This window comes from Petaurus breviceps, unplaced genomic scaffold, assembly GCF_028583685.1.
Source record: "Petaurus breviceps papuanus isolate PSGF00001 unplaced genomic scaffold, PetGlider_PUasm1.0 567, whole genome shotgun sequence".
NCBI lineage: Eukaryota > Metazoa > Chordata > Mammalia > Diprotodontia > Petauridae > Petaurus > Petaurus breviceps.
In genome coordinates this window covers 3318937-3340139 of record NW_027186383.1, presented here as the reverse complement: position 1 = coordinate 3340139, position 21203 = coordinate 3318937, and the positions used below count along the sequence as shown (strand labels likewise).

The following is a 21203-nucleotide window of genomic DNA, read 5'->3' as shown; positions in this document are numbered from 1 at the left end:
TCCCAATGACCCAGGCTTGAAAAGTGAGTCTCAGGAGCCTAGATTTAGAGCTGGAAGAGCCTCACAGGTCACCTAGTCTGAGCCCACCTCTTCCCCACCACAAATAGTTTACAAAGGCGTAATCTGTGTCCCAAGAAGCATTGAGTCACTTGTCCAGGGCCGCACAGAGAGTAAATATTAGAGCTAGGATTTGAACCCAGGTCCGTTGACTCCAAAGACTAGCATTCTTTCCACTGTCTCCCACTTCCTTGTAATCATGATTTTCAGATCTGCCTTAGGGATGTTTCAAAGACCCTAATTCCTGCCTACACTTTGGAGAACAAAGGCAGGAGGAAAGCAGCTGTGATTTAGTGACCTGGTTTCAAATCCTGCCTTCAGTATTAACCAACTGCATGGTGTAAGGGTTATGGGATTTAAAGATCTTCCATGCCCCATTGGACTTGCTGACGTAACAGGAAGGGGCAGAGCAAGAAGAAGCGGAAGCCAAGCTAGAGTTCCTGCTGTGGCTAGCAGTGGTGGCAATGGTGGCAGCAGCAGCAGAGGCAGTGGCAGCAGCACCAGCGGCAGCAGCAGTGCTAACCCCTTTTTGAGTCAGCCAAAATTTCTGCTAAAAACTCCTGCTGAGGACTTCCAGGGACTGGAGCTTCTGGGAGTGCGCTTCCTGGACGCTGCGTGGTTGCTGTGAGTGGGGAGAGGAGGACCTTTGCCTGAGGTAACCTGTTCTGTTTTAAAGGCTTGAGAATGTGGGTGCTTTCTACTTTATCTACCTGTGCCAATTTCATAATTACTCTGATGGCTTTCACTTTCTGGTTTTGGGACTCAGTCTTTTGGTATTTTAATAAATTTTCTAGCTTATTCCCCCATATAGCAAGCCTGATATATTTTGTGATTGATAACTACAACAGCATATTCGTAATTTCTGTAGGCATTGTGAGTATTGCATCACTGATACATTTGGTGACCAGGATGGGATCACAAAATGTCAGGCCCCTATTTGGGAGCAGTGGGGCTTTGGAGGGAGAAATGGCTATTCCAGGATGGGAGGATTTGCCTTATTCCTCTCTAGCCAGAGAATGGGCCAAAAGCACAGGGCCCTGTGAAAACTGGGAACCAAGGCTAAAAGAGGAAGAACCTGGAGATTTGGAAAGATGTTTGAAAGCAATACCCATAGAACCAGGCAAAGAACTGGCAGGAGTGTGCAGGAGAGGCTGGGTGCTGCTAATAATTTATCGCCTTATGTGTAAAAGTAGGGATACGCTGCTGGAGGAAAGAGCTCGGATGGCTAAGGAGTCAGCTTGTTTGCCTGAGGATTCTTCTGTGTCACAGCACTCAGAAGACCAAACTGGAGGGACTCATGTGGTCCAGGAGCAAGCTACTGTTCATGTAGCTAAAAGGAAGCAAAAAAATAGCAGAAGGAATGTGCATGCAGCTTTTTTACAGTCTGGGAAGAGTTGCCCTGACGGCTTCCAGGAGAATGTGTGTGAGGAGAATGGAGCAAGGTTAGATGAGGAGTCTTCTAATGCAGAAGCTCTCCCCATAAGAAGAAGAAGACAGGAGAACCACTGAGGCAAAACAGAGTCCAGGGAGATAATTGAGGATTTCACTCAACAGGAGATCACTGATATATTGAGTAGATTTACCCAAAGAATGGGGGAGTCTTTAGTGTCTTGGATAGTAAGAATCACTGATGAAGGTGCCGGAGGAATAACACTGGACAATGAGGACTGTTTAAAATTCATAAGTATCAGTCAGAATCCTTTTGTACACCAAGCTTTTAGGAATCACCATATGCAAGGAAGTAACAACAAAATTAATCTGCTAGTCTTAGCTGCAGAGGGATGCAAAAAGCAATATCCTACTGAATCTATGTGGCCTAGGGGAGACAGACCCTGGTACTCACTTAGAGACTGTATGAGAAAGCTAAAGGAGGAGGTAATGAAAACTGCTATCATGACTGGAGATGCAAATGCATATTATGATACCCCCCTAGGAGTTCCTCATAGAAATATCATAGTGAAGACAGCTCCTCCTGCATATAAGCACCTAATTCTGACTCTATTAATTGGAGAAATAGGGCACCCTCTTTCAGAGGTGCTGGATAAGATTTCACAATTAAGTGATTTAGGGGAATGAGAAAAAGACAAATTGCCTCGAGAGGGAAGAGTAAACAGCCAGAGGATTCAGAGACAAAATAGACCCACAAGAAGGGAACTGTTTACTGCTCTATTAAGAGCAGGGGTGGACTTTAGAAGAATAGATTGTATTCCAACTGAAGAGCTGCATAAGCTGTACCAAGAAAAGGTACTTAGCATTAGAATGAACAGGGAAGCAGGAACCACCCCTGCAGGTACTTCTGAATCTGAATCTTTGTATCCAAGTTTGCCCCACCTTCAGGGGGAATAGGAAATAGGCCAAGCCCCAGACCAGATAAAAGAAATATGCAGAAGAGATTGCAGACCCCATATTGCTTTAACAATATATTGGAAGAATGGATCAACTACTGTGACTAGGGCACTGCTTGATACTGGGGCTGAGGCCACACTTATCTAAGGAAACCCTGATAAGTTTAAACATGGAACTCCTATTACCATCACAGGTCTAGGAGGCGCTGAAATATCATCCAGGCAAGTTAAAATAACAATGAAAATTGGGCAGTTACCTAAGAAAGAATATAGTGTGGTGGTAGTACCCATTCCTGAATAAATCATTGGAATAGATGTATTGAGATGCATGACTCTGAATTTACCTGAAGGGAGATACCAATTTGCTGTGAGGAAGATAGGAATTAATACAGTTTTAGTGGGAAAACTAAAAATGGACCCAATCACTTTACCTGAACCTTCTGAAGTAATTACTTTCAAACAGTATCGTTTGCCAGGTGGTCAAGATGAAATTACCACTACTATAAAGGAATATGTTGAAGCAGGAATGTTAGTCCCTACAAGACAAGATGGAATAATCCTGTCTGGCCAGTAAGAAAATCAGATGGGACATGGAGAATGACTGTGGATTATAGACAGCTGAATAAGGTGACTCCTTCTTTGTATGCTGCTGTTCCAGATACCATCACCTTAATAGAAAGGATCCAGACTTATGATGGGACTTTGTATGCAATTATTGACTTGGCAAATGCCTTCTTCACCATCCCAATAGACCCTAAGCAATGGGACTAATTTGATTTCACTTGGCAGGGTAGACAATATACTTTCACCCGCTTGCCACAAGGGTACCTACATAGCTCCACTATTTGTCACATGATTGTGGCTAAACCGTTGGATGAATTAAAGCTACCTGGTGTACAGCTTACCCACTACATTGATGATATCATGATACAGGGAAAAGATGCAAAAGAAGTGGAAAGGAGTTTGACCCTTCTAATTGAGCATATGAAAAGTAAAGGGTGGAAAATTAACCCTGCAAAGGTTCAAGGACCAGCTCCAAATATGAAATTTTGGTGTATACAATGGAAGAAGGGGCTATGGGAGATTCTTCCTCAAGCCCGACAAAAGATTCAGGATTTTCCTACCCCTACCAATAAGAAGAAGGCCCCAAAGTTCATAGGATTGTTTGGATACTGGAGGCACCACATTCCACATTTGGGACAGATTTTAAAACCTTTATATAGAGTCACACGGAAGAAATATGAATTCGATTGGGGACTTGAGCAGAGTAAAGCTTTTGAAGAAGCCTAGGCTGCCATACAATTGGCCCTAGATTTGTGGCCCATGCAAAATGGTCCAGTGGACTTGCAAGTGACTGTACAAGATGATTATGCAAACTGGAGCTTATGGCAAAAACAACAAAGCCGAAATGTACCTTTGGGATTTTGGTGTAGGAAACTCCCTTCATCTGGAGTCCAGTATACACCTTTTAAAAAGCAGTTGTTAGCTGAATATTGGTCTTTGGTGGAGACTTAACAACTGACTCTGGGCCATGAAGTGATATTAAGACCTGGAATCCCGATTATGACCTGTGTAATGAGTACCCCAGATTCTCACAGAATTGGACATGCCCAAAAGGCTAGTATAATCAAATGGAAGTGGTATATTCAAAATAGAGCGAAAACAGGCAAAAGCGGAGTCTCTGCTCTACATGAATCTGTAGCAAACATAGAAATTGAGAGGAATGACATACCCCCTGAACCAAAGCAACAGTTAGTACAGTCCACTGTAAAATAGAATGAAGATATGATGTATTAACTGAGGAACAAAAGAGACATGCATGGTTTAGTGATGGGACAGCAAAATATTTGGGCCAAAAAAGACATTGGAAAGCAGTGGCCTGTAATCCATGTACTAGAAGGACTTTGGAAAGTACTGGGATAGCTGGAAGTAGCCAATATGCTGAACTTATGGCAGTATATCAAGCCATCAAAATAGAACAAGGAGGACAGTGTCATATATTCACTGATTCATGGGTGGTAGCTAATGGGTTAGCTACATGGATGCCCATGTGGAAAAATGAAAATTGGGAAATTCATGGCAAACAAGTCTGGGGAAAAGAACTATGGGAAGATATCTGGAACATGTCTTTGGTCACTGACTTGTCAGTTTTTCATGTAGATGCTCACGTGGCCCCCACCACACCAGAACGTGAGTACAATGCTCATGCTGATCGACTGGCAAAGATTGCTACTGAACATATTGCCCCTACTTTGATAACAACTGATGATCCGGTATTAGCAAAATGGGTCCACCAAACAGCAGGCCATTTTGGGGTCCAGGCCACACACCAGTGGGCACAAGATCAAGGTATTAGTATCTCTCATTCACTGTTAAAACAGATAGCAGAAGAATGTCATATATGTCAATTGGAAAAGGAGTGAACTGTTCCTCGGGTAGTAACTGGAGAGATAGCAAGAGGAAAAGTTCCAGGCCAAATCTGGCAAATAGATTATATTGGTCCACTACCACTGGATAAAGGATGCAGATTTATATGTACTTGTGTTGACACCTATTCAGGTGTACTAGTAGCTTGTCCTTATAAGAATGCAACCCAGAAAAACACTTGTAAAACTCTACATCTCATAAGTCTATATTATGGAACCCCAATGCAGATTCAAAGTGACAATGGGTCACATTTCAAAGCAATGAAATGAAGTATTGTATACTAAACAATATGGAATGGATATATCATATTGCATATTATCCAGAAGCATCTGGGTTAATTTAAAGAATGAATGGATTACTGACAGAGCAGTTGAGGAAGTTAAGTTCCAATAATTCATAGCAACATTGGAAGGATAATTTGTTCATGGCTTTATGTAATTTGAATAATAGACCATTGGGAGGAAGTACACCTCTAGCCAGAATGATGACCCCCAATCTGCAAATTAGAAAACAACAAACACATAAGATCCCAAATATTGAGTATTGGACCTTGAGGCCAGATGTCCCAGTACCGTACCCAGGACCACCTGGTTCAATGGGGTATGATCTACATTGTTTAGAGGACTTTTGGTTGGACAGAAAAGAAATAAGAAAAATCTCCACTGAGATATGCATAAGAATCCCTAAAAATCACTTTGAACAGATTTTACCCAAATCAGGATTAGCAGCTCAAGGAATACATGTATTGACTGGAGTAATAGATTCTAATTATCAAGGAGAAATTGTTGTAGCATTCCATAATTTAGGTGAAGTGCCCATACAGATTCATAAAAATGTTAGGATAGTTCAAGTGATTATCGTTCCTTGTAAAACAATACCATTTGTAAAAACCGACCCTCCTTCCAAAATAGCTGTCAGAGGAACTGAAGGATTTGGTTCTACTGATAGAATAAAATCAGGAGCTAAAGTATGGGTAAAACGGAAGCCAAATGAGGTTCCAAAGGCTGCAGAGATTATAGCACATGGGAAGAATAACACTGTAACTATTGTTTATTCTGGAGTAGATGATCACAAAATTGTACCCTTAACTCATTTATTCTATGGTGAGTGAGGCTACAATAGTCTGATTATTGTGTCTTTGCTTCTTCTTGATTTTTTGTCTGTTCACCTTGTTTGCTAGATTTGTTTCCGCAGGCTTGGTACCGTCCACCTGTAGATGCCTGATAGCTTAAGCTGGATGTCACCCCCTGTCTGCAACTGTGATGTTTCACCCTTGGACCTGGCATCAAGCATATTAAGAACTGACCTCTCAAATGGGACCCCTTAGGACAGGGACAGCTCTACATCCGATTTCAGCAGCAAGTAGCCATGGAAGAAGAGACCTTCACCACTTACCACAAGATTTTGGGGCCCCATTTGTGCGGGGTGGGGGGAATGATGGGAAGCTTGTGCTCAAGCCCCACTCCAAAATATGGTTTTCTGTGTTTATTGTGTGCTATTCTTGTTATATTGTTGTGAAATTTTGTTGACACCAGTCATTCCTACTGTATTTTTGCCAAGTAAGGGACATGAAAGATCTTGGGGCCGAATGTAAGGGTTATGGGATTTAAAGATCTTCCATGCCCCATTGGACTTGCTGACGTAGCAGGAAGGGGCGGAGCAAGAGGAAGCGGAAGCCAAGCTGGAGTTCCTGCGGTGGCTAGCAGTGTTGGCGACAGCGGCAGCAGCAGCAGAGACAGCGGCAGTGGCAGCGGGAAGCCCTTTTTGAGTCAGCCAGAATTTCTGCTAAGGACTCCTGCTGAGGACTTCCAGGGGCTAGAGCTGCTGGGAGCGCGCTTCCTGGACGCTGGGTGGTTGCTGTGAGTGGGGAGAGGAAGACCTTTGCCTGAGGTAGCCTGTTCTGTTTTAAAGGCTTGAGAATGTGGGTGCTTTCTACTTTATCTGCCTGTGCCAATGTCATAACTACTCTGATGGCTTTCACTTTCTGGTTTTGGGACTCAGTCTTTTGGCATTTTAATAAATATTCTAGCTTATTCCCCCATATAGCAAGACTGATATATTTTGTGATGGATAATCACATCAGCATATCTGTAATCTCCATAGGCATTGTGAATATGGCATTGCTGATACACATGGTCGTGGAAAAGTCCCTAACTTCACTTGGTCTCTGAGAATGTTGGTTTTCTCATCCATAAGACAGCATGCTCTGCCTCTTCTAAGCCCTGCAGGGATCTCTTCCTTTCTCATCTCTATGTTCCCTTCAGTGGCTGTGCTCATCCTCCCAGTCTTTAGCCCCAGGGGTCTGCCTGACATGCTGGATGCCTTCCTGCATCCCCCTGAGAAGATGCCCGAGGAGCCTGCTGGCTGGCTGGCTGTCCTGCATCCCCACCATGGGAATGACCCATCCTCTTTTTCCCATCGTGCCTTGCTTCGATGGCACCCTTTTTCCTGGCCCTTCCTTAGAATTCCTGAGTTAAGGTGTTATCTCCTGCACATAGTACTCACTTCCCCATTGCTCTCTGGTGCTATTGATTTTTGATTCATCAGAGAACACAGTGGTCTTGGCCCCACAGCCTTATAAAAGCAGCAGGAGAATATTGGTGTTAAAAACACAGACTGTTTCTGGGAGAATTAAAGGAATACAGATTCTCCTTCTATAGAGTGCTACTAGGCATTGACTATGAAACTCCTCTTATGTGTAGGGGGTGATGTTTCCTGTAAGTTAGCTTGAGCTCAGTGCTGCTGGCATCCTCTGGGTCTGGTGTTCCCTTCCTCTGCTGAATAGGGAGTTGCAGCATCCTTCAACAAGGAGGGAGCCTGTCTCAGAAAGGAGATAAATGGCAGATCTATTTGGGAAGCTTAAAGCTCCAAATCTATGCTTACTTTGGCAGCAAATGTGGTAGGTTGCCTAGTGAAAGTCTGATGGGCAAATCTAGCAGTGGAGAGAATGGCAGATGACCATCAGCAGGCAGTGAGACAGAAAGAACTGGACCTAGGCCCTAAAACATCACTGAACTGCATGCACCCTTTGACCCCTGATACCATTACTGGTCAAACGCTCCACGGAGGGAAGAGAAAAACAAAAATGTTGATAGCAGTACTCTGTGTTGTAGTGAGGTCCTTGAAACATCATTGGGGGAATGACTGGACAAATTGTGGTATGTGAAAATAATAAAATATTATTGTACTGATACGTAAGAGGCCCAGTAGGCACTGATGCCAAGGGAAGTGAGCAGAACCAGGGAAATGACGTATTTCATCTCCACATCCATATAAAGGGACACAGCTTTCAAAGGCTTCACAACACGGATGAATGTTCTGATCAATTCTGATTCCTTAACACTTGAGATGAAGCCCACCTCTGTAACAGAAGGAACCCTGGCACACCCAGGATGGCTGCTAGCACAGGTTCTTTAATCTGTCTTTCTAGTAAGGCTGATCAGGAAGGGCTTCACCATCCTACTTTTAATTACATCCACTAGTTCAGGGGAAAGGCCAGCACCCTGAACATCAGAGAAAATCCAAGCAGAGAAATAAAGATCAGCAGACAGGGCTCCAGCAGTCTGAGCACAGAAATATTGCTTTGCACTTTATACACTTCACTGGATGGAGGGAACACAGACAACATCTGACTGTGTGTGTGTGGGGGGGGGGCTTCTCAGCGTCTCAACCAGGAAATCACAAGATCCTTGTCATAAGGAGCCTCCAAAGCACAATACCGACTCGACTCGGAGTATATGTGCACTTCTCAGAGCCAGAAGGCATCAGGAACCTCCTGACTCAGGGCCCTATCAGCTCAGTACCAAAAGGTATAGAAATCTTCCTCTAAGCAAGCCTCCCACTAAGCAAACTCCTCCTTAGGCAAGTCCCTCCCCCAAAGGGCTCCCCAGGAGGCCTACTAATGGTGGGGAGGGTCTTAAATCTCATGAACCTTACAGTCTCCCTACCGCTGGACTGAGGGGAGGTGGAGGTGATGGGGTGAGGGTGACGCTGTGGGGATATTTAATAAGATGAACATTTTCAGAAACAGCAAATACATTTTTCTTGACTATATTTACTTATAACAAACAAAGGTATTGAGGGCTTAAACAGAAAAGCAAACATTTTCCAACAAAGAAATAAAAAACAATCAATGAGACTTTAAGAATCTCCTGAAGAAAACAAAAAAAGCAATTCATAAGGAGACACAAAGGGGTCCAATGTGTTACAGCCTTATTAAATTGAGTAAGAACTGCATAAAAACTGCATGCCATAAAAGTTTGCAGGTTCATATCTGTACATTTTTGTTCTGTGCATTTTGAAATGATTATTAGTGCTTGAGTTCATGAGAAAAAAGAAAGAAGTCTGACTTTGGTATCCAAAACTATAGCTCTGAATCCTTGGGCACTTTTTGCTTGTGTGACTTTGGACAAGTCACTTCCCCTCTCTTGGACTCAGTTTCCTCGTGTGTAAAAAAAGAAGTAGCTATGCCATGTCACCTGTAAGATCCTTTCCAGATCTAAGTCCTTCACTTCAAAGATTATCTCAGGCCTCATTCGAACATCCCGGTAATGTTCAGGCACAACAGGGAGAAACCTATGTGTCCCCTGAGGTTTCTTGAAAAGCTAAGATCCTCTAAGATCCAGACAGATCCTAACACGGGTCACTGCGAATTCCTAAAACAGCTGGCTAACTGGCCGGCCCTTAATAATCCTTCATTGAATGGAAGTGTTAATGACTGAAGGAGAGAAAGGTTTTCCAGCATTACAGTCACAACTCCTAAAGTGAGTCCTGAGAGATTTCCCCTGATGGGAATAGGGTTTCTCACCCCACACTCCTCCCCTCCCCTCACTCTCTAGCACAGCCACAATGGCCTACAACCCCCTGCCTCTCATCTCCAGGCTTCTGCATTAGGCCAGGCCCTGTGCTTGGTGCACACTCCCTGATTCTTCCCTTCCACCTCCTCGAAGCTACAGCTGCCTTTCGGGGTCAGCTCAAGCGGGCCTCCTTTTCTGATTCCCCCTCCCTGCCCAAGGGGGCCCCATTTTATACAGACTCACATACATATTGTCTTGATGTCATACACATGTTGTCTTGATGGGTATAGCGTGAGCTTGTTAAGATCAAACACTTCGTTTTGGGCTTCAAAGGTGCTCAAGGGTCCTTAAATACAAGTCAAAGACTCTCAGTGGTAGAGTCTGCTTGTCTGTGTTGTGGAGGGAGGTCCTAACAGGGAGGATTGTCTTCAGATCCTAGGACTGAGCTCAGCACACAGTAGACATGTTCACTGATTGGTTAGTCTCACTTTCCATGTTGGGGAAATGTCATTGAATTAGTTGAAAAGAACCATCAAAATGTCCTTGAAGATTTTGTTAAAATGGAGTGTGTGTGTGTGTGCAGACCGCAAAGCTATACTTGGATTATTCATGCTGTTCTATGAGAATATTTTGAGCTTGATGACATGTGAGGATTGGTCAAAGGAACTGAAAAGGGTTAACCTTAGGAAGACTGAGGGGCAGAAGACAGTGATCAGAGACTGGGTTTGTTCTTCTGGGCCTAAAACAGGGGAAGGAACCTGTGACCCTGAGGCCATGTGTAGCCCTCAACGCCTCAAGTGCAGCCCTTTGACTGAATCCAAACTTTACAGAACAAATCCCTTTAATAAGAGGAGGCTGCAGGTTCCCCATCCCTGGCCTAAAAGGACAGAACTGAGAGCAATGTGTGGACGTTACTGAGGGGGAAAAGTTCCTCTGGTGTCCGGAGAAATAATGTGAATGATGAGAGTTGTCCCAAAGCAAGGTAGTGAGCACCCCCTCACTGCAGGTATCCAAGCAAAGGCTAGGGATGCCAGGTGATGGGTGTGTTGTGGTGGGGGAGGGGGCAGAGAGTCTTATTCAGGGATTGGTAAGGACTGGATGAAGCCTGAGTTAACCTGCCCCTGAGCTTTTGGGATTCTTGTTTCTTTTCTTTTTAAAAAACATTCATTCATTAATTTAAAGTAAAAACTAATAGAAATTCCACGAGTGATTTGTAAGTCATTCTGCCGGACTTTGTATAGGGATGGAACAGGAAGTGCATTTGGGCTACAAGAAGGTAAAAGTCTGATAGATGCCCAGGTTTAGGGGCTCAAAAGTCAGAATAAACTTATTACAGCACAGAGTCAGCAGAGGGTGCTCCTGCATAACTGCAGTTAGGAGGGAGGCCTAGCAGTAACCAGCCTGCCACCCAAGCATGCCAACTAGCCTCAGATTAGGAAGAATGGAAGGATGGATGGAAGAAAGGAAGGATGGATGGATAGATGAATGGATGGGTGGATAGACGAATGGATGGATAGATGGATGGATGGATGGATGGATGGATGGATGGATGGATGGATGGATGGACAGATGGAAGGAAGGATAGATGGGTGGATGGATGGATGGATGGAAGGAAGGAAGGATGGGTGGATGGATGGAAGGAAGGAAGGAAGGATGGGTGGATGGATGGATGGACAAATGGATGGCTGGATGGACGGAAGGAAAGACAGATGGGTGGATGGATGGATGAATGAATGGATGGATGGATGGATGGATGGAATTTTGATTAGAGAATCCTAGCTGTTTTTCCTAAATACTCAATAAAAGATATGGTATCTCTCAGATAAGCCCTTCCTGGTGTTTTCATTAGGCTAACCTACTTAACTGGTGATAACTGTTAACAGCTTTTATCTGCTTTATTCTCTCTGGCCTTTCAGGCAGTATTTTAATTAGCAGCACATTTTATTTACCGCTATTTAGGAAAGCAGTAAATTGCAGGCTGTCATTATAAACACCACCCTAAGTTCTCCCTCCTTTTGTTTTCATTCTCTAATTGGAGATTTGGGGGAAGGTTGGGGCTCAAAACAGGAGGCTGGGAAGAGAGAGACTGGAAGCTCAACAGGGTTTCAGAGGAAGAATAGATTCCATTCTTGAGCTTCAGGATCCACTGGAAAGAACACAGGATGTAGATCTGTCCTGTGAACTGGGAGCCTCAGGTACCACGTGATCTACAAGATTTTTCTTTTGCTGTGGTTGAGTTATTTTTCAGTCATGTCCTACTCTTCGACCCCATTTGGGGTTTTCTTGGCAAAGACACTGGAGTGGTTTGTCATTTCCTTCTCCAGCTCATTTTACAGATGAGGAAACTGAGGCAAACAGGGTGAAGTGACTTGCCCAGGGTCACCAGCTAGTAAGCATCTGAGGCCAGATTTGAACTCATGAAGATTGAGTCTTCCTGCCTCCAGCACTGTCACTCTCTCCACTGTTCCACCACCAGACTTTTTGGACCTCGCCTAGTTGTTAGCGCTCCCTCCCCCTTACAGTCACTTTGTCGATTCTTTGGGTTTATTCATCGGCAGGTGGACCATATATTCTCTCCCTCCTCCAGCTTTGTTTTTGTTTCCATATCTCCAGCACCTGGCACGGTGCCTGGCACTCAAGAGGCAACAATTAATCAGTCAATGTTGAATTGAATGGCTTCTCCTTTAAAATTGTTCCAAAATGTATTTTTCATGACTTACCCTGATTTATTAAAACTGGGTAGAGATCAATTCCTTTGTTTGGTTGTTGCTTCATTTATTCCTCCCTCCCTCCCTTCCTTCCTTCATTAATTTGTGTATTTATTTGCTTGGTAAAAACCATGCAGGTCAAACAGATGTCACTGAATTGAACTTGAGGGTCAGAACGGACATCACTGCATCTGGGGCAGACGAGCTGGCTTTTATTCTTGGTTAGCTTCTCACCAACCATGGGACCCTGGACAAACTCCATGGCCTTCCTGGTCTGTTTTCTCTAAGATGAGAAGGATGAGTTGGATGACCTGTGAGGGCCCTTCTGGCCATAAGCCTGATAACCTATGATCTTCCCAACATGTCTTAGCTGTATGCCATGATTTCCCAGCAGTAATAGTTGTAAAAGCAAATGTGTATACACATGCACATATACATGAGTACATGTATGCATGTGACTGGAATAAGGTAAAAGGTCCAGCCCAGGGCACTGGCTGAGCAAACTGGGGTTGTATGAACTGACCCAAAATGACTGAGCTGAAGGAAAAATAGGGAGACCAGATGGAAGTGATGAAGAAAGATGGGAGCGAAGGTGACTTTCCTCAGACAGTTTTGTTGAAGTGAACGGACACATTTGAAAATCTGATTGTCATGAATGGAGCTTCAGATCCTTTGTTCTTTTCTTGGTTTACCAGAACACTTGTTCTGATCGAAAATTACTAGATTTATAATAAAACTTAAAAAAACAATAACTTTGCACTTCCTCTGTCATTCCAGCAACATCATTCTTCCCTCTCTGTTCCTTGCCTTGTAAGTTGGAATTTCTGTAGGAGGTGAGATCATTTCTTATTTTTGGTTAAGTATAACAAGGAGATGCATTCATTCATTAAAACAATTAATGTCTTCCATTTCTGTAGCCCAGTAGAGTTTGTGAGGGAGGACCTGGGGTCAGGAAGACTGACCTTGCACCGCTTAGCTGGATGACCCAGAGGGGAAGAGGAAGGAGGAGGGCGAGGAGCAGCTATGGTGACCACAGGGATGGATGGTCAAAGATGATGAGGGATGAGTCGTCCGGTTTCCCCTTTTGTACACTGAGGTAGCAGTGAGGGGTTGGATAAAGAGCTGCAGTCCGGAGGATCTGAGGTCAAATCCTGCTTCTGTCACATACTGGCTGAGTGGGCCAGGAAAGTGACCTGCCCCCTCAGCCCCAAGCACTACCTGAAAGCTGTATAGCAGGTGTCCATCAGGACTGGTAGTGGGCGTCTTCCCTGCATGCCCAAAGAGCTTCACAACAATCTACCCTCCCAGTTAGATTTCCTTAAAAAAGAAATCTTTATATGTATATACTCTTAAAAAGTCACCCGTTACAAGTCTCAATTCAGTTCTGAAGAAGCCAGCTTTGCAATACAAACAAAAAGTGTGATCTAATATTTGAACCAATTCTGACACAGGGAGAAACTGAGAGATGAGAAGATGGGCCAGTGAGTTTGCCACAGGGCCAAGTGAGCTTTGAACCAGAGACAGCATCCAAAGGGCAGCTGTCTCTGGAGCCTTCGGGTGGGCAGGCTTGACACCTTCTCAGAGCACAGCTTTGGACTGGCCTTTCCAGTTAGCATTCAAAGGTCCCCTGATAATAAATGTGTTTTTATCCTCACTTAAAAAAAAAAAAACCCTCTTGGTGTGGGTTGGAGCTGTTCTGGGAAGAACAAGTGTATTTCTAGTTTAGAAATAAAAGCAACCTTTCAAGGAAAGCTCCCCAATTCCATGTCCTGAGTCCACAGTGGAAAGGGGGACAATGGATTTGATGTCAGAAGGCCTGGGGTTCCAATCTCAGCTCTCCCACTCACTGCCTTAGACCTTTGGGCAAGCTATTTCCCATCTCTGGTCTCTGCTTGAGTTTGCTCTCCTATAACATGATCAGATAATCTCCCAGGTCCCTCCCAGTTCTAAATCAACAAGCTTTTGGTGTTATTGTTCAGTCAAGTCCGGCTCTCTGTGACTCCATTTGGCGTTTTCTTGGCAGAGATACTGGAGTGATTTGCCATTTCCTTCTCCATCGAGCTCATTTGAGGAAGCTGAGGCAGACAGGGTTAAATGACTGCTCCCAGGTCACACAGCTAGCGGTGTCTGAAGCCAAATCTGAACTCTCTTGATGCTCCTGCACCACCTGGCTGCCAGAACCTCGTCCTGGCCCAGGCTCTTTTAAGCCTTCACTAGCCCTTTTGTGGGAAGGCCCTGGAGACATCATCTAGTTTAAGTGCCTTATTTTACAGATGGTGAAACTGAGGTCCAGAAAGGAGGTGGGGTCACTTGCACAGGGAGTAAGAAGCAAAAACAGAATTGCAACCTAGGTCCTCTGGGTCTAAATAAGGTCCTTTTCCCCAGGGGTCCACAGAGGAGATTTTTCTAGATGGGGGGAGGAGCAGAGGACTCAGGCTCACATCTCTGTTCTGTCACTCACTGTCTATGACCTTTGGCAGGGAATTTCCCTCCTCAATCTCTAAAACAAGGGTCTGGACTAAGTGTCTTCAGCTCTAGAATTAGAATCTTCTGATGTGGGGCAGATTCTAGCTCCTGTTTGGGCCTCACTCCCCTCATCTGGCAGGGGAGCAGCTTGGATTAGGGCAGCGTTCTGAATCCTTGGCCCAGGGCTGAATGGCCAAAGAAAATAGGCCCCCCCACCCCTTGGGTTTCACCTTTGGTTTCCTTGGCAAGCCTTCTTATTTTATTATTCGTATTTACAAAGCAGGAGCAGAGGGCCATAAGCCTCCCACCAATGACTATCAAGAGGAGAGGGTAAGTCTGGGACACACACAAAATGGTTGAGTCCCTGGGCCTGCTCAAAAGCTGGGATGCCTCCCTGGCTTTTGTGGTCCAAGGCGCTCTCCCATTTGAGCCCTGTCACCTTGGACAAGTCAGAACTCTTGGCATAATGCCTGGCACATGGCAAGTAACTAAATAAATGCAATAAGCATCAATAATGATAAGCATATTTTATACTTACTGCCACTAATAATAATAAGTGAAGGAATGCAGAATGATCTTCCCCCTCCCTCCTCCCTCCCCCCCCCCCTCCTTCCTTCCTTCCTTCCCTCCCCCCTCCCTCCCTCCCACCTTCCAAAATTAAGGGGTTCGGCCTAAACCCTTGGAGGCCCCTGTAGATCTCAGGCTAGGACCCCAACCCCAGGACTTGTCACTAATGGACTTTGTCGGGACAACAAGCCTTCGGGCCTCCCCACTCCACTCCCACCAGGTTCGGTGCTAGGTGGGCTAGGCTGGGCTCCTGCCTGCCTGTGGGCACGGAGCTGGCCTAGCCTGGCCGGGAGGGCAGAGAATGGGGCCAGGCGCTCAGACAGTCCGGACCTCCCCAAGCCCAAGGGCGGTGGCCGGAGCCACTGGCCCTCTGGGTGCTGGGGCGCTGTGCGGGGAGGGGAGGCGGACAGAGGGAGGGCGGGAGGGTTGGAGGCCCCCCACTCCCGCGCAGGGCCCGCCTCTCCCGCTCGCCCCGCCCAGCCGGGGTGTCTGGCCGGGGCTGTGCCCGCGCGCCAGAGGGGGAGGAGTCGCGCGCGCGGCCCGGGCTGCAGCTGGGCTCGCTTCCACCCGCCTAGAGGAGCCTTGCCTTGCCTGGGAGCAGCAGAGCCGCGGCCGCGCTTCGGCAGAGCTCTTCGCCGGGAGGACCGAGAGGCCAGCCGGCCAGCAGAGCCGCAGAGGGCCGGGCCTGCCCGCCCAGGCAGCCGCGGCGCCGCCCGAGAAGCAGCCGTGCGGGGCGGCTGGCGCTGAGCTCCTGGGAATGCACCGCGCCCCCGAGCCTCTGCAGACCCCGCCGAGCGCCCGGACGTGAGCCCGCAGAGCCCGGACTGGAGCCGCGCGGGCAGGGGGCGTGTGCCGCCCGAGGACCGGCCCGCCGAAGCCGGGAGAGCTGGCCTTTGGCCCGGGGAGTCGGAGACGCAGCGCGGCCGCAGCCCTATCCAGCGGGTGAGGGGCTCCCACCCCTCCGCTGGCTCCCGGCACCCGATCCCCCGCCACCCTCCTCCTTCGCCCTTGGCTGAGAAGTGACTCCCCCTGCGCATCGGATCCAAGCCAGAGCCCCCGCCCCGCCCGGTGGACCACAGGCAGACAAAAGACGCCGGAACAGGGAGCGGTGATCGGTCAGGCGGAGAGGGATGCCCATGGAGTCCGGGCTGGGCTGGGGCGCCCCGGTTGGAGGGCGCTGCGGCGGGCCCTGAGCTCCCTGACCCGCGCCCCAGCCGCGCCTCACCGCCGGCGGCCCCGGAGATGCCCGTGCGCCCCCCCGGGGCAAGGACCTGAGAGGTGACCCTCAGTCTCTCCCTGGCGGGCAGGAGCCTGATCCGGGCCAGGACGAGGAGGAGGAGGAGGAGAAGGAGGGAAGGGAGAGGAGGGGGAGGAGGAGGAGAAGGAGGCAGAAGGGAGAGCGAGGAGGAGGAGAGGGAGGGGGCTGCCTGCCCGCCCACTGTTGGCCCGCCACGGGCTCGCCCTTTGAAGAGGGCACCTCCCGCCCCTGCCCCCTGGCCCCCGGCCCCCGGCGCTGTCCGAGGGCACCCCGGCCGCCGCCGCCTCTGCTGTCCTGGCCAGCGTCATGGGAAACATCTCGTCCAACATCTCCGCCTTCCAGTCCCTGCACATCGTGATGCTGGGGCTTGACTCGGCGGGCAAGACCACGGTCCTGTACCGCCTCAAGTTCAACGAGTTTGTCAACACGGTGCCCACGATCGGCTTCAACACGGAGAAGATCAAGCTCAGCAACGGCACGGCCAAGGGCATCAGCTGCCACTTCTGGGACGTGGGCGGCCAGGAGAAGCTGCGGCCGCTCTGGAAGTCGTACAGCCGCTGCACGGACGGCATCATCTACGTGGTGGACTCGGTGGACGTGGACCGGCTGGAGGAGGCCAAGACCGAGCTGCACAAGGTGACCAAATTCGCCGAGAACCAGGGCACTCCGCTGCTCGTCATCGCCAACAAGCAGGACCTGCCCAAGTCGCTGCCCGTGGCCGAGATCGAGAAGCAGCTGGCCCTGCCCGAACTCGTGCCGGCCACCACCTACCACGTCCAGCCCGCCTGCGCCATCATCGGCGAGGGCCTCACCGAGGGCATGGACAAGCTCTACGAGATGATCCTCAAACGGAGGAAGTCCCTCAAGCAGAAAAAGAAGCGGTAAAGGAGCGGCCCCCCAAAGGAACCCGGCCCCCCAGCCCGGGGCAGAAGCCCCCTGCCTTCCCCTGCTGGCCCCGGCGCCCATCCCCCTCCCCCGCCCCGCTCCCCTCCAGCACACACCCACTCCCACCCACCGAGGAACCCAGAAACGTGAACCAAAGCGGCGCGTCGAGTTTTCCAAACGAGAATAGAACTCTGATAGCCAGCGCCAGTGAGCGGGAACCCCGGACTCCTGGGACTGCCCCCCCCCCCCCGGATTCTGATTTGGCAGCCTGGGACAGGTTGGTCACCAGCCCCACTGCAGGCCAGGCGAGTGGAGAGAAAGGCCCGAGGAATGAACGCCCATCCCCCTGGTGGGCTGCCTGCCTGCCTGCTGGAAAGGCCTTTGTTTGATCTCCCCCCTTTCCCACGGGCTTGGAGGAGGGGGAGGAGACTGGAGGAAGAGGACTGGGAGGGATGGGGGATGGGGCTGGGGGCTTGCGACCTGCTGGGTCCGCCCTTCTGGTGGGAAGAGGAGGGTGGCTTAGAGGGCCCCCGGGGGAGGCCTCGTGCCTTGAAACTCCAGCAGAATTAAGAAGTTGGGCGTCCTTGCCCCTCCCTCGAAAGCTAGTTGCACCTGTGGGTTCTTCGAGGTACCGAGGTCACGTCCCCTCCAGGCTCTCTGCTCCGACAAGGGGCGTGGGGGGCGGCTGCAGCCACTGCATGGATTGATGGGCCAGCCCAGCCGGGTATAGAGAATCCCTTTCATGGAACAGGGCAGGCCCCTGTTTGCTCTTCCTTTGCTCTTGCCCTGGGCCCTAGCACGGCGGATGGATGTCTGTTTGGGGGGAGTTCCTGCTGCCGCATAGCAGACTTGGATCACTGGAAACCCAGCCAAGAGCCTGGCCAAGGGAAATCCACTGTAGAAAACGCCCGTTTCTTTTACAGGATGAGAACTGCCTTTCATCCCTTCTCCCCCCCACCCCCCAGGTCCGGCGTCTTCGCCGCGGTTTGGATCCAGCCCATGTGTAGGTCATTATCCCACAAACAAAGAAAACAGTAACAATTAAGAAACAGTTGCCGGTTGGGGGTGGTCGCTGGGCCGTTTATTGCCGGAGATCTTGCTAAGGGCATTCAAATGGCGAGACCTGTTATTCAGGCTGGATGGGAAGCGGCTGAGGGGGGATGCCCCCAGCATGCTATGCTGGGCAGAAATACCTGGGTCCATCCGTGTGGGATTTAAAGGTCTCTTCACCGGCTGGTTTGCAAGCTAGCAGTCCCTGCCCAGCCCATGGTTGGTTTTAGGATCTAACACCAGCTGTAGGCTGTATTGAGGATGATTTTTGCAAGGCTTGCCTCTTGTCATGTGAACTGGGTGATGGAGGGTTCTCTGATTATCTTTTCATTTAAAAAAGTGAGGAAAAGGCTTTGTTGTGCCCCTTTATATCATATAATTCTGCAAGTGAAGACCGTTTGGGGTTATTTAATGAGGTTCACTGTAGCCTGTCCAATGTAAGGAACTCCACAAAATTGTTTCATTATAGTACTTGATATGATGCACCCTGTTCCCACCCACTGCCCAAGCCCATTTGTCTTGCAAAAGCCCACCTGACTGCATGGATTTCAAAGCACAATGACCTAGGTCCTTGCTTATAAAATTCCTGTCTAAACTGGCCTGCTGCTACAGCTATTACATTGGCCCACAACTGAACCCCAGTGTGGTAGATGAGATTCCCCAGAGTGCTCAAGGTAGGAGGAAGCTTGGGGCATGATGTCATCCGTGGGCCAGCAGGTGCCCAAGGAGGATTGGGAGAACAGGCAAGCTGAAGGGGAAAGGGGAAAATAAAAACAAAGAGTTAAGTATTTTTAATAAGACTTTTTTTTTAAAGAAATAAATGGTTTATAATCAGGACTGGGAGTCTTGGTTACAGGATGCTGGTCATTTTACACAGAAGTGCAGTATTGTCTGAAGGGAGACTTTAGACTTGGGAGTTTGATTTCCTCTTTGAAGCCATGTTTACTGGGGTAATTGTCCTCCGCCCTCCCTCCCCCTTTTGAAAATTTCCTAACAAGGGGGTCATTTGGAAGTTGGCCACTATCAGGTTTGGGCATGGGAATGTGTCTCTAAGGCCAGGCCTCTTGACCCACTGTTTTCCACTGTTTTCCACAAACTCACTATAGAACAAAGTCCAGATTGCAGTATTGGTTTTTTGCTTTAAATGCAATTCTTACAGCTTTTAGGGCCAGGCGACTCCTTTAAATTTGGGACAGGAATGGTGGCACCTTTCCCCAGCTGGTCTTCTTTTTGTGAAGCCTAGTAGAGACCAACTGGAAAGCAGGCAGGATGAAGAAGGCTATGGAATTCCCGTTTACACAGTCGTAATTCACTTCCGTGTTCACTGAGTTCTGAATGGGCTGGTCCCATCATGTAAGGAAACTGTGTGTAGAGATTTTGTTGTTTGTGTGTCTGTGGCTTTTTGCTTTAATTTTCCTTTCAGTTTCTTCACATGCCACAGTTTCTCATTAAGCACTTTGAGATTTGTTCGCTCCACACTTGGGAGAGAAATAATATATTTATTTTGTGACCCTGCAGAAGCCAAATATGGTGTGATGTTCACTGGAGTTAGGTTTTAAGACAAATCTTCAGACCCAGTCTTGCCTTGCTTTCCAGAAACTCCGAGCAGGATTTTTGGTCTTTGTCAAGCCTGATTGAGGGCCTGAAAGCAGTCAGAATGTCTAGTTCTGAAACACTGTTCATGATTAAGACGTGGCCCTGAATTTCTGTTGTTTTCTGTCATGTTTTGGCCGCCCTCCTCACAGTCCCTGACCCCCACACATGGTGTCACCTTCCCCTTGGGATTGGAGGAGAATCTCCCTTGCTAGGGCCCTTCCAGATCTGGGGTTGCTTCGCAGCATCAATCCCTGAAAGAATGAAGGTGGGGGTTGGCTTTGGAGGACTGCCTCTCCAATGAGGCTTCCCACTGGTTACCAGGAGACAAGCAGGGAAGCTGCCTTGGTGGTAGCCCTCGTCCACTCATAGTGATTTTGTGTCTGTTTAAATGTTAGAATCCAAGAAAAGCAGCTTGCTGCCTCTTCATTTCTCATTTCCCCGCCCTAACCCCGTCCTCTCTGTTCCAATTGTCCTTTTTGGTTCCTTTTTTTCCTTTTTTTATGATGCAAACATGATGCTGTGAACGGAAATAAATTATTTATACAATCAAGCCTTGGTACGTGTGTCCTTTTCGGGATTTCTCCCATTCTTTCTCCTGCTTTTCTTTCTTCATTTTTTAAACTGTAGGGCTGGACTCAGTCTGTAAGTCTGTTCCCTGATCCAAGCTTAACTATTAACGCTGGGTGGGCTGAACCACTGCTTTTTTTTTTTTCCTTAAAAGATCTTTGAAAGAAATCTCTATTGTCACTGTCCTGCCAATCCTGAATAGTGGCCCTGAAGAAGTCCTCAGCTGTTGGAGTAATTGGCTGAGTCTTTGGACATGAGCCTCTTGGGGTCTGCTCCTCTCTCGGGGGCCTCAAATGCCCTTTAAAAATTCCTTTGAGGGAATGATTTCCATCTGGAAGGGACCTTTGAGGCTAGATGGTCCCCTCTTAGCAGCATAGATAAAAAGCTAGGAAGGGACCTTCAGACTGGCTCATTTGGGAGGAAATTTGACAAGAAATAATAGACTGAGAAGTTGTGATTCATCTTCATTTTGGAGACGAGG

At 48.0% G+C, this 21203-nt stretch overlaps 1 protein-coding gene across 1 annotated transcript; it reads left to right on the top strand.

The window, feature by feature from the left end:
* The first annotated feature begins 16508 nt into the window (after positions 1–16508).
* On the top strand, positions 16509–20705 carry ARL4C (ARF like GTPase 4C). The gene has a single exon (XM_069103130.1). The coding sequence runs from the start codon at positions 16931–16933 to the stop codon at positions 17507–17509; it is 579 nt and encodes a 192-aa protein (XP_068959231.1). The 5' UTR covers positions 16509–16930; the 3' UTR covers positions 17510–20705.
* Positions 20706–21203: the final 498 nt, after the last annotated feature.